The sequence below is a fragment of the Pipra filicauda genome, unplaced genomic scaffold (genome assembly GCF_003945595.2).
Source record: "Pipra filicauda isolate LSUMZ 115617 unplaced genomic scaffold, ASM394559v2 scaffold291_size933811_pilon, whole genome shotgun sequence".
Lineage (NCBI taxonomy): Eukaryota > Metazoa > Chordata > Aves > Passeriformes > Pipridae > Pipra > Pipra filicauda.
The window spans coordinates 170769-185165 of NW_024104411.1; the positions used below are offsets into that span (position 1 = coordinate 170769).

Consider the following 14397-nt stretch of genomic DNA (forward strand, 5'->3'; position numbering starts at 1 on the left):
ACTTTATCGCCCCGAAAGCTTCACTTTCAGAGGCAAACGCAGAAACGAGAGCGAAAGCGGCGCTCAGGAAGAGGGGGAGCGCCGGGACGGGAAAGCGGAGCCGGTGCCGCCGCAACGGGGGTCCGGGAAGGCTTCGGGAGCCGGCGAGGAGTCACAGGGGGCAGGAGAGGTGGGGGGGGCGGGATGGAGCAGTCGCTTGCGCAAGAGGGGTCTCTCAACACGAGGGAGGGAAGGGGAGGAAAGGGAGACCCTGGCTGCTGCCCCGCCACTTCACCCGCTTCTGCTCCCCCTCGGCTGAGGTGGGCTGGGGGTGACTTTCCCCCACCCCAGGCGATTGCGCGTGTCGGGCGCTGCGTGGGAGTGCGGTCAGAACCTCCCGCCCGCAGCCGCTATAAGGCTCTGCTCCGTCCCTGGGCTGGGAAGAGCCGGCATCTCCCTCGGAGGAAGGGCTGACTCGGAGCAAAGCAGGCGAGGAAACTCAGTCCTTCCCAACAGCCCTTCCCTATATAAGCTCTTCCCAACAACCCTTTACTATCTGCCCTTCCCATTCTCCTTCTTTCCACTTTATTGCTGGCCGGCTGGCCCCACTGCGGCCGAGAGGAGCTCCAGCCCAGCCAGCATCAGCCCCTGAGAAACCTTCTCTGTCTCCTCAGGTTTCTGATCCCGGCGCTCAGAAGCCCCATGCTGTGATGCCATCCTGCCACATGCCGAGTTTGAGGCATCCATCCAAGGTAAAGTGCTGTCTGCTCGTCAGGTTGGGCACATGTGCTTTGAAAAAGGAAAGTGGGGGATAAACAAGCTCTGGGATTCTCCAGTACTATCCCGAGCAACTGGGTTTCCAAAAAAAGTCTTTGAGTTCCTATGGAGCATGCTACGTATTTGCTGGTTTGGAAAACTTCCCTTCTGCTTCTTGATCTGCCAAGGTCTCTCTTATCCCAGACAGGGGGAACTGACTGGGATGATAGAGGGGAATGTACTGGACCTGCTTTGAGTTCTGAAAGAGGGAAATGGGGTTATGAAGGTATCACAAATGGATTTGGGAAGGATGCTCTGTCACCTGGGATGGTAAGGGAAGGCACTGGGGAGGCACAGGGGGCAGCAGCTCCTCCCCGGTAGCACCGATGCTTTACCCCTGGGGCTGGGGACAGCATAGGGAGGGAGGATGATTTCTTGTACCTACAACAATAACAAGTTCTGTAACAGCAGCAGCCGCGTTTGCTGCTCCCGCCTCTGCCAGAGGACGAGCTCAGGGCTCTTTGCGCTGTCTTTGCTGCAGTGGATGTTTCCCCCTCTCCTCCTATTCCTGGCTGAGCTCGGCTGCAAAGCCCAACCCACGTACCCATGGAAGGACCCCGTGACGAGCGAGAGGCTCACGTGCCATCAGTGCCCGCCGGGGACCTTCGTGTTTCGGCACTGCAGCAGGGACAGCCAGACCGTGTGCGAGCCCTGCCCGGAGCTGCACTACACGCAGTACTGGAACTACCTGGAGAAGTGCCGGTACTGCAACGTGATCTGCGGCGAGAAGCAGGTGGAGGTGCAGCAGTGCGATGCCACGCACAACCGCGTCTGTCAGTGCCAGGAGGGATACTACTCGGACATGGAGCTCTGCATCAGGCACTCCGAGTGCCCGCCGGGCTCCGGCGTGGAGAAACCAGGTAAATACCCAGACAAGCAGCGCTGTGCGTGCTCACAAGGCTCTTGTCACATCCCAAAATCCCCGCTGGAGCTAAAAAATCAAGGAAAAATACAGCAGCCAATGCTTGCTCATAGCCTGACCTACTCCCTTTTAGCTCACTGTCACACTGCCATCCTCGCTGGCATGTGAAACTGCTCCTAATTTTTTTTTCCAAGGAGGAATGTGGTTGGGTTTTCCCTCAGCTTTCACTTCGAAAGCCTGTGAAATCCCCAGCACCACACTTAGGTGGGACATGGCAATCCCAGTTACCTCCCTCACCTGCTGCAACAGGCAGAGCCAGGCTGTGACTTGCCCATCCCCGGAGCAGCTGCTGGCTCTGTGTGGCTCTGGACAGGTGAGAAGGTCCAAGTTGCTCCTGCTCCTCCAAGAATTCCTTTCTTTCTGCATCAGGTAGCCCAGGAGCTGAGAAGGCTGATTGTCTGGACTGAAAAAGGTGGCTGGTGATGCAAGGGCAGGGCTGGTGGATGTGTGTAGCCCTGGGGCTGGGTTTTGTGGGTTTTTACTGAGCAATTAGGAGAACAATTTGTGTTGAAAATATGCAGTGGATACATGGCCAGGTTCCAAACCCATAAAATCAGCCTTGTTTCAATTCATGAGTCTGACACTCCATCTCCTTGTGTTATATAACTCCCAAGAGATTTTAAGGGGTTTATTTTCCCATTGTTTCCCCAGTACAGATTTCTCTGGTCCCTTAGTTGCTCTATGTGTATGTGTGCAAACTTTCTGAAAATATAAGTTGCCTAGAAGTGGCTTTTACTCTTTCTCCTTTTTCTTGCTCCCCCCTGAAACACCAAGGACCAGGGTCTGCCTGGCAACCACAGCTGGGTACAAACCAACCAGCGTGGGCAGCACCAGCAAATCCAGCAGTATTTTGCTTAATGCTTTGAAGTGGGGAGGCTTTTGAAGTGCAGAGGCTTTTGAAGTCCTTCCATCCACAGCATTGAAGAGCTCCAGGCTCACCTGTCAGAGGAGAAATACCTGTTGTCTTCAGCTGATACTGAAGGCTGAGGTTTGGGGTTTAATTTTCTGTAGGACATGACAAAATGCAATAATACAGTGAAAGGGGAAGTAGGTCTCCAAGCAATACAGGGAAGCTCTTTGAAATTAAACATGACATTTGTCCAGAGGGTTGGCTGTAGGACTGAGGAGCCATGTGAGCAAGCTGAGGATTTGAGGAGAAGCCATTTTTTTTGTTGTTATTATAATTTATTTTTTACAAATGTCTTCTTGTGTGGGAAGGACTGCACCCCAGCCCAGCCACCTGAACCCCACAGCAAGGACCTCAGGGCTGTCAGTGATGGTGTTGATGGGGATGATGTGCACTGGGGGCTTTGATTCCTCTGGGGGACATCAGCTTCTTTGGGATTTCCTATTTACAAGGAGTGGCTCTGGTGTTGGGGTTATAGCTGGGCTGGCTGGGACTTAGAATAGAATGGTTTGGGTTGGGAGGGACCTGAAAGATCAGACTTCTCTTGGGAAAGCCAAAGCAACAGACTAAAGTGGGGTGCGACAAGGTAGAAATTGTGTTTGCAATTAGATCTGTGAAAAGAAGGTGAAAGGGGTGTGAAATCTGCTGTGTCAGGGCTCCTAGGGAACGTGCAGGATGCCTGGTGCAATCCTGGCTGCGTGGCACTGTTCCTGTGACACCACGGGCAGGGCTGGCCCGGAGCCGGGGTGGGAAGTGACGAAGTGCTTTCATCTCCTCAGTGACTTTTACTTTCACTTGGCTGGGAGCCTCTGGCTCCACTGGGAACAAAGGGCTGGTTTGGCAGCTCACCCACTGGCCCAGCTGCAGCTCCTACCTGGGAGGTGGCCCTTTTCATAGCAGATGAGGTGTCCTCTTGTGTCAGCGGGCTGGTGACAATTTACCAGCACGGGCTGGGTGAAGGCTGGGGAAAGTGTTGCTGTTTGCCCCACACAAGAACATGCAGTGCCCAGGGGAGTTACAGGCAGTGATCATTTCCAAAACATCACCCTCACGCTCCAGTGGTGTCTGGCATCGGCTCCTACCTCTGTTCCCGGCTCGTCACCTGACAGTCCCCTTGTCCTTCTGTGCACAGGTACCCCCTTTGAGGACACCAAGTGCCACGAGTGCCCCCCCGGCTTCTTCTCCTCCAACTCCAGCACTGATCCGTGCCAGCCACACCAGGACTGTGAGCAGCAGGGGAAGGTGACCAACGTTCAGGGCAACCAGTTCCACGACACCCTCTGCACCTCCTGCAGACTGGGGAAAGGCAACACCACGCAGGGACCAGGTGAGATGCGGCTCTGTGGGCACAGGGGGTGCCAGGACCACGATGCTGCCGGGGCAAGAGCAAACATTCTGGTGACTTTCTCCTACTTAGATGCAAAATGAAGTGAAATGGTTTGTAAAAGTATGGAGTGATCCACAATTAATAATAATTATGGGTAGAATACAGTCTGTCTGTCTGCCTGCCTGCCTTCCTCTCCCTCCAGTGTCAGTCCCATAGTGCAAAGACAGGTTGCTGGGCTTAAGCAATGGCCACCACTCAGAACAAAGAGCTGGCAGTAAAATCCTGCTGGATCTTACCAGGAACAACTGGGAATGCTGGGACAGGAGGACAGTTTTGGCAGCCTTTTGACTGTAGCTGATAACTGATGTCTGATGGTCATGCAAACAGCCAAGGTGAGAAGGGCTGAGGGATCCAGCTTGGCTCCTGGCATGGATCCTGTGCTCCCTTTTCCCGGACTTCAGCCTGTTTTCTGGAAGCTTTTATTGCAGCATGGCCTGGTCTCGTGCAGGTTGAACATAGCAGAGTCCAAGGTTAGTCAGAGCTGAGCATAGGGTGGATTTTGACTTGTCAGCTGAAAAAGTAGAGATGTGGTGTCAACTGTGTCACTGCAATGGTACAGATGAGCCTCAGTGGAGGTGGAAGGTCAGGCAGGAGCAGCCAGTGGGCACAGATCAGAGAATCCCAGAACCCTGGGCTGGAGGAGACCTCAAGGACCATGTGGTCCAACCTTTCTTGGCAAAAGAACAGGTGCAGGGCAGAGCAGAGGGCTGGCTCAGGGGTGATCTATGACAGCGAGGAGGCTGTTTTCCCCAGCTGCTCTCGCCTTTCCATCCTCTCCTGGCACCACCAACCCAGGCATTTCTCCTTACCAATCCTGACTCACACTGTGAGTTCCCTGCCAGGAGCATGATCTCTCTGCAGAGAGATGGAAAGCTCTGTCGTCAGCAGGACACGGTCCTGGGAGTAGGGGGGTGGTCAGGTGGGGGCAGCATCAGCAGCACGTGCATCAGGAAACGGCCCTGCAGCCAGACCGGCCCCTTGCAGCTATTTATAGAGGAGAGGAGGCCCCAGCAATGGGAGTTGAAGGGTATTTTTAACTCTGTTTTGTCATGATTCTGCTCAGGAGGCACACTGGGACCTGCTCATCATCAGCCTGAGCAGTGGAGCCCAACCCACCCCACTGTAACCAGTGAAACCGTTCCCAGTTTGCAACAGCACGAAACTGAGTTATCTCTCTCTCCTTGACTGAGTAATCCTTTGGCCTTGGTCTCTTGAAAATTCTTTGTTTTCATTCCTTTTTGCTGGATGCCCTCCAGCAACTTCCACAAGCTGGGGCAGGATCTGTCCCAGTGCCCTGATTGGGGCTGTGCTTGGGGCTTGTCCTGTCACAAGATGTACAAATCTGCATAGGAGAACAGAAACTTGCAGGAAAAATAATGTGTAAACACTTATTGCAATTAATCCAGATTTTTCTGAACTTTTCCTCTTCCTCTACTCCCCAACGGGGAGGAGCCTGGAACAGGTATAGTTACTTTTTTTCAGAATTACAGAAACTTTTACACATTGTTTTCCAACTGCCACGTGTAGCATGGGTCACTGATGGGAAGTTCAGCCCTCCACTAGAACAGGTTGCTACAAGCCCCGTCCAAGCTGGCCTTGAACACTTCCAGGGATGGGGCATCCACCACCTCCCGGGGCAGATGTCCCACGGAGAGGCTTGGCAGGGCTGTGTCCTGCTCTCCAGTGTCCCAGGCTCACTTCCCTCTAACCTCCAGCTATTTCCCCCCACCAGCTGTAGAGGACGACTGTGAACAAGCCATGATAGACTTTGTGGTGTATCAGAACATCCCCGTCAAGAAGCTGAAGCGTCTCCAGCAGATCCTGGAGCGCTCACCAAGGAAGCAGCAACCATGGACCAGGGCAGCCATCCAGGAGAAATTCCGGACTTTCCTCACTCACAAGAAAGAGGAGCACTACGAGGTCATCAAGAAGCTGCTGGACGCGCTGCGCCTTGTCAAGCTCCACTCCATCGAGGAGGAGGTTCGCAAGCGCTTCCTGCTGCTCTGAGAGCACGAGCTGGACTTTTTGGGTGCTTTTTGGTTTGGTTTTTTCCTTCTGTGCCTTCATTAATTTATTCATCTTTCCAAGCATAACTTGAAAAGCAGCATGAGAGATGAGTGATGGGTTGGAGCGACACTGTGCTGTGGCATCGGTGGGATGGGATGGATGGGATGGGAGGGATGGGATGGGATGTGTGAACAGCAGTGTCCCTACAATGGCACAGCTCTGGGAGCTCTTCAGGTGTTGGCCACTGATTTTCCAGCCCTTGACAAGGGTCAATATTTTATCAGAAGAGAAACCTGCACCCAGGGTCATTATTTCCGTGAAGAACCCAGTCCTCCTTGGAGAAAACTGTCTGGCTTTGTTTTAAACTGTGTAAGTTTGGTTTCGTTGGAGGGTTTAATTATGTAATGGTATTTCCCACTGAGGATTCACTTGCATTTGTTTGTCACACTTTAGTTTGAGAAGGCAGTTGCTGCTGAGGCACAGGGTGGCGGAAAGTCACTGGTACACCCAGCTTGAAATGTATTTCTTAACTACCTATTTTTATACCTTATGTGAAAGTTGTTTTCTAAAGAAGTTATTTTATTATACAATTCTCTGTCACCAGAGTCCTTTCCTAGTCTCATTTGGAGGTGATGTTGGGAGTCCCAGACTGTCATATCTGACCCTGCTTACCCTTGCCTGCTTTTTGCACATACTTCTCACCATGCTGGCATCCCTGCTCATGGCATGGGGTTGGAACAAGATGAACTTTAAGGTCCCTTCCAGCCCAAACCATTCTGTGATTTGGTGATCACACAATACCAGCCACCCCGCAGCCCACCAGCTCCAGCCCCTGTGAGCCATGGTAAGGCCACGTGCCAGTGGGATGCAGTCTGTCTGCGCTTGGATTTGTGGCCAGGGTGAAGCTCAGGTCTCTTGGCTCAACCTAACCATGTCCCATCTGAGCCCCAGGTTTGTTCCCAGACCCAACCAGATACTGCAGCAAGCAAAGAGTTGCTCAGTCAGCCAAAGACCAGGCTTGGGGCACTTGTGCTGACTGCAGAAGGGTTTTTTAAGCAGATGTTGCTTAGGAAAGTCAACAAGAGTGACCCCCTCAGGCATTTTCCAGCCTGTAACAATGATGACGGCAGAGCTACGTTTGCCTTGAATGAGTTGGACTTTTTATAGCTCTTTTTTAACTAAGCAGTTGCCAGGAATAGTTTGTGGTTCAAAAGAGGAATATTTTCCCCCAACTTGGAGCTATTTAAAGCTCTCTGAAGCATGTGCTATGTGGAAGTGCCCCCACACTCGGTTTTCTCTGAGGCAGAGTGCAAGGCAGGACACCCAGAGCTGATGGATTGAAGGCAGGAGCAGCCGGAGCCTCCAGCATTGGCTGCAGCTCCTTGAAGGATTCCCATCCTGCTGCATTGCAGTTAGTCCCGACTCAGCACAAAGGATTCTGTGTCCTTAGTCTGAAATGGAACAAGAATGGAGGGTTGTTAAGTGCAGAAACCACCTCCTGTTCTTCATCCACACCACCGTGGCTTCTTCAAATATGTGGAAGTTGAGGAGGAGAGAAAATGGGAATATTATTGGCAAGAAGCTGATAATCATTATCTTAGATCCTGGTTTAGTTGGGTGACTTTTAAAGAGAAAGAGGTGCCTTCTCTGTGTATTTTTTTGTGATAGAAGACCTCAGTGCTGAGGTGGAAGTCCCTATGGGGCCTGGTGGCTGAGCTCAGGGTCCTGGGACACTTTGTGTGGTCCTTGGAGCTTGCTGCCCTTCTCACCAGCAAGGCAAAACCTGGGGTGTGGGCTGAAGGCTTCCAGCAGCTACACAGGGAGCCAGCTCTGGTCCCTGAACTCCTGGATGAGCTGTGTTTGTTCTGGCAATGCCTCATGGCTGAGGGCTCTGGATCTGATCAGGCACTGGCAGAGGTGGAAGCAGAGCGGCCATGGAGAAGAGCCCAGGAAATGTTTTATTTCTGCTGAATGCTGGTGCAGAGGAGGGAAGTTTTGGGTCTTTTTTATTATTTTGGGGGTTTTACCAACCATCGTGAGTGCTCTGTCCCACCTGGACACCAGTCTGCACAGACCCTTTGTCCCTTCAGATAGAGCAGATGCAGCAGATGCTTTGACAGGCTTGCTCTCACCCAGAGGTTTGCCAAAGTTCGTGGCCCACAGCTGTGACTCCAAGGGGTTAAACACCCCATGTAGGTGTGGAAGGGAGAGGAGAGCCTCAGCTACTCCCCATCTTCCTGAGAAGTGATGCCTTGCTGAGCCTCGTGGCCCTCCCAGCACGAAGTGTGGGCCCACCATGTCTGACCCCTCCTTGGAGGGGGATGATGAATGTCTGGCACCCATGTGCTGTGCCAGGTTGCAGTGGGAACCACAGACCTCAGCTTGCCAGGGCAGGAGAGGGTGATTAATTAACTGGGGATGGCCCAGATTGTGTCAAAGAGCTCTGCACTCCCAGGTTGCCCCTGCTGCCCCCAGCAAACGCAGCACTGAGGGGCTGGGGAGGGGGTGATGCCCTGGGCCAGCAGCAGCTCCCTGGCTTGGTACCACCAGTGTGACTTGCTCTGCCAAGGTGTCTCCTGATGCTGAGGTGGTTTGGAGCCTCTCCCCAGGTCTCTCCCTGACCTAAGTCCCCTCATTGCTGAGTTAGCTGGAATTTCTGCGCCAGGAAGTTTTCTCACAGACAGGATGACTGGGAAGGTTCTGGTAAATACTGACCATTATAACAGTGGCCAAACACCCCGGCACGTGAGTTCTGCTCAGCCTCCAGGAAACAGGCTTTGCTGGAAAAGCCAGGATGAGCACTGCATGGTGCCAGTCCCAGCTCCTCCCACATCTGCTCCCACCACCCAACACCCGGACCAAGGCAAGCAATCCCAAACCACCCTCGAGCTGATCATGAGATATTTCACCTTTTCAGCTAATTGAAGTTAAGAGGATGAAAACCCCTTTTGGTTTCCACTGAAGTTTCCAAAGCCCGGAGAGAGAAGAGGAAGAGTCAGCATCGTGAGCTGTTTCCCTGATGGTTTAAGTGACTCTTTACTCATAAGCTGTGGCTGAGGACAGCACATGGTAACATCTAAAAGTGGATGCAGCGCTCTCCCGGGATGACTCAGATATTCAGTACACAGAAGATAATTTTCCAGATGCTTACAAGCACTATATAGAAAGCCCAAGCCCATGCTGCTCTCCACGTCAGGCTGTTAAATGCTTAAAACGGGATAAACTCCCACAAAATGATTTAGTTGGTTTAAAGTGCTGAGGTGGGTTAGGTCGGTGCCGTGGGCTCCTCGGCCACCTCTCACCACAGCCAGGTGTGGCAGTGACTCAGGTTGGCAGTGATGCCTCAAAGCCCAGAGCACCAGCAGCAGGAGCTGACGTGCTCCCGGCCTGCTCGTCGCAGGAGCCGCCGGGACACGTTCCTCTTTTGTGAGAGGAGAGCGCCCCGAGTGCTGGTCCAGCTCCAAGGGCTTGGAACGGGTTTAGGTGAATGATTAACGTGAGTGGAAGGAGTCAGTGGGAGTTTCTTTGGTGAGGTCACGCCTTGACCTCACAAGCAGGTAGAGCCAGGATTGCTGGAGGAAAACAAGGGTGGGGATTTTCTCAGGTGTGCAGAGGGATGCAGAGGGGATGGAACCAATGCAAGCACATAATCCAGCTTGTCAATGCAGGCTGCAGCCCTCTCGGCCCCGGGGTTGCCACCTTTTCACAAGGTGAGTAAATTCACTCTCCTGCCTGCAGATTTCCCCTTGTCCCCACCCTCCTGTGTCACTCAGCGGTGTCAGTGGGCTGAGCCCTCCCAACACTGTGGGAGAGGACTCAGGGAGTGCTGGTACACACCAAACTTGTTTAAATTCTCCCATCACTATTCCAGAGGCGCTAATTTTATCTTGTTTTGAAGCACACTTCTAACCTTCTGACTGTAGCATTTTCCCTTCCGGCTGTAATACCCTGTGTTGTGTGTCCAAACTGTCCCTGCTGAGACTTGTCCCTCACTGCTGCTTCTGCAGTGACCAAATGATGGGACCAAACTCCCCAGTGCCACTCCTGGAGGGGGACAGTGCCAGCTGTGTTGGAGAAGCAGAGGTGATCCTGAGAAAGTCCATCCTGTCCTAGAGCAGGAGCAGGGATGGCTGAGGTGTGCAGGGATCCTGTCCTAGAGCAGGAGCAGGGATGGCTGAGGTGTGCAGGGATCCTGTCCTAGAGCAGGAGCAGGGATGGCTGAGGTGTGCAGGGATCCTGTCCTAGAGCAGGAGCAGGGATGGCTGAGGCATGCAGGGCAGCCCAACCTGTGGGACAGAGAATGTGGACGTTGGGAGCTGCTCTTCTCCCACTGGGTCTCACTGCCAGAGTTCAACAGCCATTTGGACAATGCTCTCAGGCACATGCTGGGATTGTTGGAGTGTCCTGTGCGGGTCCAGGAGCTGGACTTGATGATCCTTGTGGGTCCCTTCCAACTCAGGATATTCTCTGATTCTATTAGATCAGACACTTTTTTTCTCCCCTGACCTGGCTCCCAAGGTACTCAGACTGTAATGCTCAGGTTCTGGGCACTGTCTGCCCTTAGCTTGAATAAAATCAGAACATATTAGTAAACCTTCTGATGCCCTTTAACTTACAGGAGTTTTCTGGGTGACACAGTCATGGCCACAGCTACTTATCTGTACACAACACCCTTGCTGCTTAGAACCACAAGCCCTTGCTGTGTTATTGTCTGAGTCAAGAGGAGACTTCCCTGAGCAACTGTTTGCTTGCCCTTGAAAACAAAGGCTTTTTCCAATTACACAACGTCTAGGGAGGGAGGACAGAAAACCTGCTGTATCTAAGTGACTAAACAGTATTGGGGATTCCAGACCTCACAGTGCCATGAGGATGTGGGGAGAACTGAGGTTCCCATCGTGGTGTCTTTTGTCATTGCTCACCCAGGAAGAGCACTGAGCACTCAGTGCATCAGGATCCTGTGCTCTCCACGTGCTCTGAACACAGAGGAGCTCCAGCAGTGTGGTGGCTTAGCTGTAACATGTGAGTGGAGCCAGGAGACTCGGTCATTTTCCTATGGAAACACAGGGAATGATGACTTCCCAGCTACTGCTGTGAAGACATGAGCTCAGCAAGGATGTGCACTGGGTAGTCAGTGCTGCTGAGTCTCAGGCATGTGGGCTTCAGGGTGTTTTTGACTGGGAAGCATAAAGGACCAGATAAAGGTCTGGAGGGTCCAGACTGGCATCAGGGACTTGCTCCATTCAACCTCAGTCAGATCACACAGATTTCCTACTGCTGGTTTTCATTTCTGTCTCTGCTTCCTTCTGTGATACTGGAGCTTGGGAGGTGATGTATTAGACTTATTCTTCCTGTAAGTTAAGACTAGAATTCTTTAGCTGGGAAACTCGGGGGGTAATAACAGGACTGTACATTCCCCATTCCACGACTCTGAATCCGAAAGGACAAATTAGCTCTGACAAGATCAACCCTGAGTTCTTCTTTTGCTCAGTTTCATGTGTTGTTTGCTCTCACGTCAGGGAGGAACAACCTTGCCTGTGATTCAGCACCTCTTGTTTACAGAGATCCCCTTTGATACACCAGACGCACTCACGAGACAGTTACTAGTCTTTCATAGCCTGTGGTGTGAGCTATCCCATGATCCTGCCTCTTCTCATGGCATGGAGATGAGCTGTCAAAATTTCCACCACCCTGAGGATGTGGGTGCAGACCTGGGAGATCTTAATCCTCGCTGCGTGGGATCAGTTGGTTTTGGTTCAGCTGTTGTCCTTCTCCAGGAAGCCACAGCTGCCTTCACCCCACTGCTGTCCTGTCCAGGGCAAAGGTCCCCTGCCACAGCGTGGTGGCTGATACTGGGGTTATGACATGGAACCACAAATATTTCATGTAGAAACAAGCCTTGTTTGTGTCAGAGGAGCAAAATCTTTCAACAGGGCAGGACACCCCTCCATATCCCCCAGGTCCTCTTGTTCCCCTGGCAGAAGAGCCCATCTGAAGGGCTTTGGTCACAAAACCCAGCAAAAGCTCAGCATAGAGTAGGACTTGGTGATCTTTGTGGATTCCTTCCAACTCAAGATATTTTATGACTCTACAAAATGACCCTGCATTCCTTTGCCTGTTACTGTTACAGGAGGTGCTGTTCATAATATACCAGCTTCTGGGAACAACAAATTCCTTATTCCTCCTTATGAATGCCTTGTGGAACCCTTTTACTCTTTGTGGGAGCATAACTCAAAAAAGAAAAAAAAAATTCTGAAGGAAATCTCCAATGAGACAGTATCAGGTTCTTTGACTTCTGAGAACTGGCAGAGGAGTTCCTGGCTGTGACCTGAACTGGAACACAACAGAAACAACTCCAGAGGTTTCTGTTTCAGGAAAGCACTTAAAGATACGCTTAATTTCACACTGAATTTAGTTTACCCTCAGAGCAGTTCTGAGGCCATCTGTACTGAATACAAATGGCTTAAGGCTGCACTGGGTCAGAGGCTTGGATTAGTTCCTCCAAATGTTCAGCATGAAATGCATTCAGCTGAAGGATGTACACTTCAAAGGATGGAGAACCATATAATCACAGAATCCCAGGTTGGAAGGCACCTCCTGGATCATCTGGTCCAAACTTTCTTGGCAAAAGCACAGCCTAGACAAGATGGTCCGAACACATGAGTTAGTAGTGTTAGTAAAGTACTGGTCCAGCAAGGATTTTGTCTCAAGGCAAGTACACCAGGTAACATGTGGGAAAGGTGAGACTGTGCAAGGACATCCTCAAAAAAGCATGTGAGTGATGTGGTATTCAAGAGGACACTAATGACAACATGGAAATGTTGAAACTCATTTGCCATCAGCAGCTGTAAGTAGAGTGCAACCAAGGAATGAGGAGATTCCTGCCTCCAGAAAGTGATTGTACATGTTTAAAAACAAATGTCAGGCAGAATTCCAGCACAGTGTAAACTACCAATGTTTCTCCTCTCCTTGTTTCCACTTAACAAGCTCCTAGGTTATGGAAAAACTTTAGCTAATTTTTTCCCTAGTAATGCTGCATATTGTGCTGTCCATGTTTTCTGTGCCAGATCTCTGTCATTTTCCATGAAGTCTGATTCTTTTCAGTACCAACTTGTTGCTTTACCAGGAATTTTAAGCATCACTCCCTTCTGAGGTAATGGTTGTCAGGAGTGAAGGCTTGTGATCAGATGTAAGTTGTGCAGACAAAGTTGTACAAGAGCAGACACTACTGACAGCTGGGACTAGAGCCTTGTGAAGGTGGTTTGGGAATAAAAAAGGGCAAAGTGCATGTAAAGAAACTAATGGAAAGCCCCTAGGAGTTTTCACAAAAGCTGGTTTTACCAGAGGAGCACAAAAACAACTCTTAAGGGATTTCAGAAGCACAAGGAACAAAACCCAAGGGCAATGCTACAGGAAACGACAAAGTCCAGAAAAAAATCATTGTGTTATCCACCAGGAATGTTTTACATGGGATTTCCAATGGGTGTAAAATCCCATTGCAAAAAAGCACCTGTTCTAGTTTCTCTGACATCATTGGTCCTGATAAGAGCTCAGCAGAGGGCGATGGCTCTTCCCACCTCCCCATTGCCTCTTATCTCCCTGGAGAGAGATTTCAGACACATTTGAATAGAAATCTGTACCAGAAGGGAATTTTGAGAGGGCACCTGACCTAGAAACCATCTGCATGGCGGGGTCAGTTCACTCTCTTTCTTGATTGTCCGAATTGCTTTTGGGAAACCTACAGACAAATACTCAAGAGTTTGAAAACAACCCCAAGGCTGAAGGCAGCCCCAAGGCTGAAGGTAACTCAGCTTGTGGTGCTGCTCTGGGTGAAAGGTGAAGACTAGCAGCAGAGCCGGATGCAGAGCCCTGATGTTTCATGTCCTCCACGTGTTGATACTGCTGGCTGTGGCTGCCAGGAATTACCATCCACATTAATCAGATTTTTTTAATTTGAAAGGATAATTGCCAAGAGCAGTGACAGTACCACTCATTACCTTCCTTAGCAGACCTCTCTAGAAGTTCTCTCCTTGAATTAATACCACTTGCCAGCAGAGACATCCCAGGATACTATTCCAAAATACAGTGAAACGCCTACATCAATTCAGAGTCCTTTGAATACTTTAATGCAGGTTTTTAGCTGAGGAATGCTGCAACCTTACATTTTCCAAATGTGCACTGGTATCTCAGTCAGTGAATCACGAGCACTTCTGGAAATCATGACTAACCCACAGGCTCATGCTCAGCTAAAACATCATTGCTGAGGAGACTCGCTCGAGATTGTGATCTGTATGTGTAACAGCAGATCCCTTCCCTAAACAAACCGATGGATGTGCTGGATGTGTCAGCAGAATAGAATTAGGATCTTAACGAAGAAAAGAC

The 14397-nt window shown here is 50.9% G+C and overlaps 1 protein-coding gene across 1 annotated transcript; it reads left to right on the forward strand.

Annotated features, from left to right (window-relative positions):
• Positions 1 to 605: 605 nt before the first annotated feature.
• On the forward strand, positions 606 to 6547 carry TNFRSF6B (TNF receptor superfamily member 6b). The gene is made up of 4 exons (XM_027710627.2): positions 606 to 731; positions 1277 to 1655; positions 3757 to 3951; positions 5744 to 6547. Exons 1-4 carry the CDS (start codon positions 690 to 692, stop codon positions 6016 to 6018), a joined length of 891 nt encoding a protein of 296 aa, XP_027566428.2. The 5' UTR covers positions 606 to 689; the 3' UTR covers positions 6019 to 6547.
• Positions 6548 to 14397: the final 7850 nt, after the last annotated feature.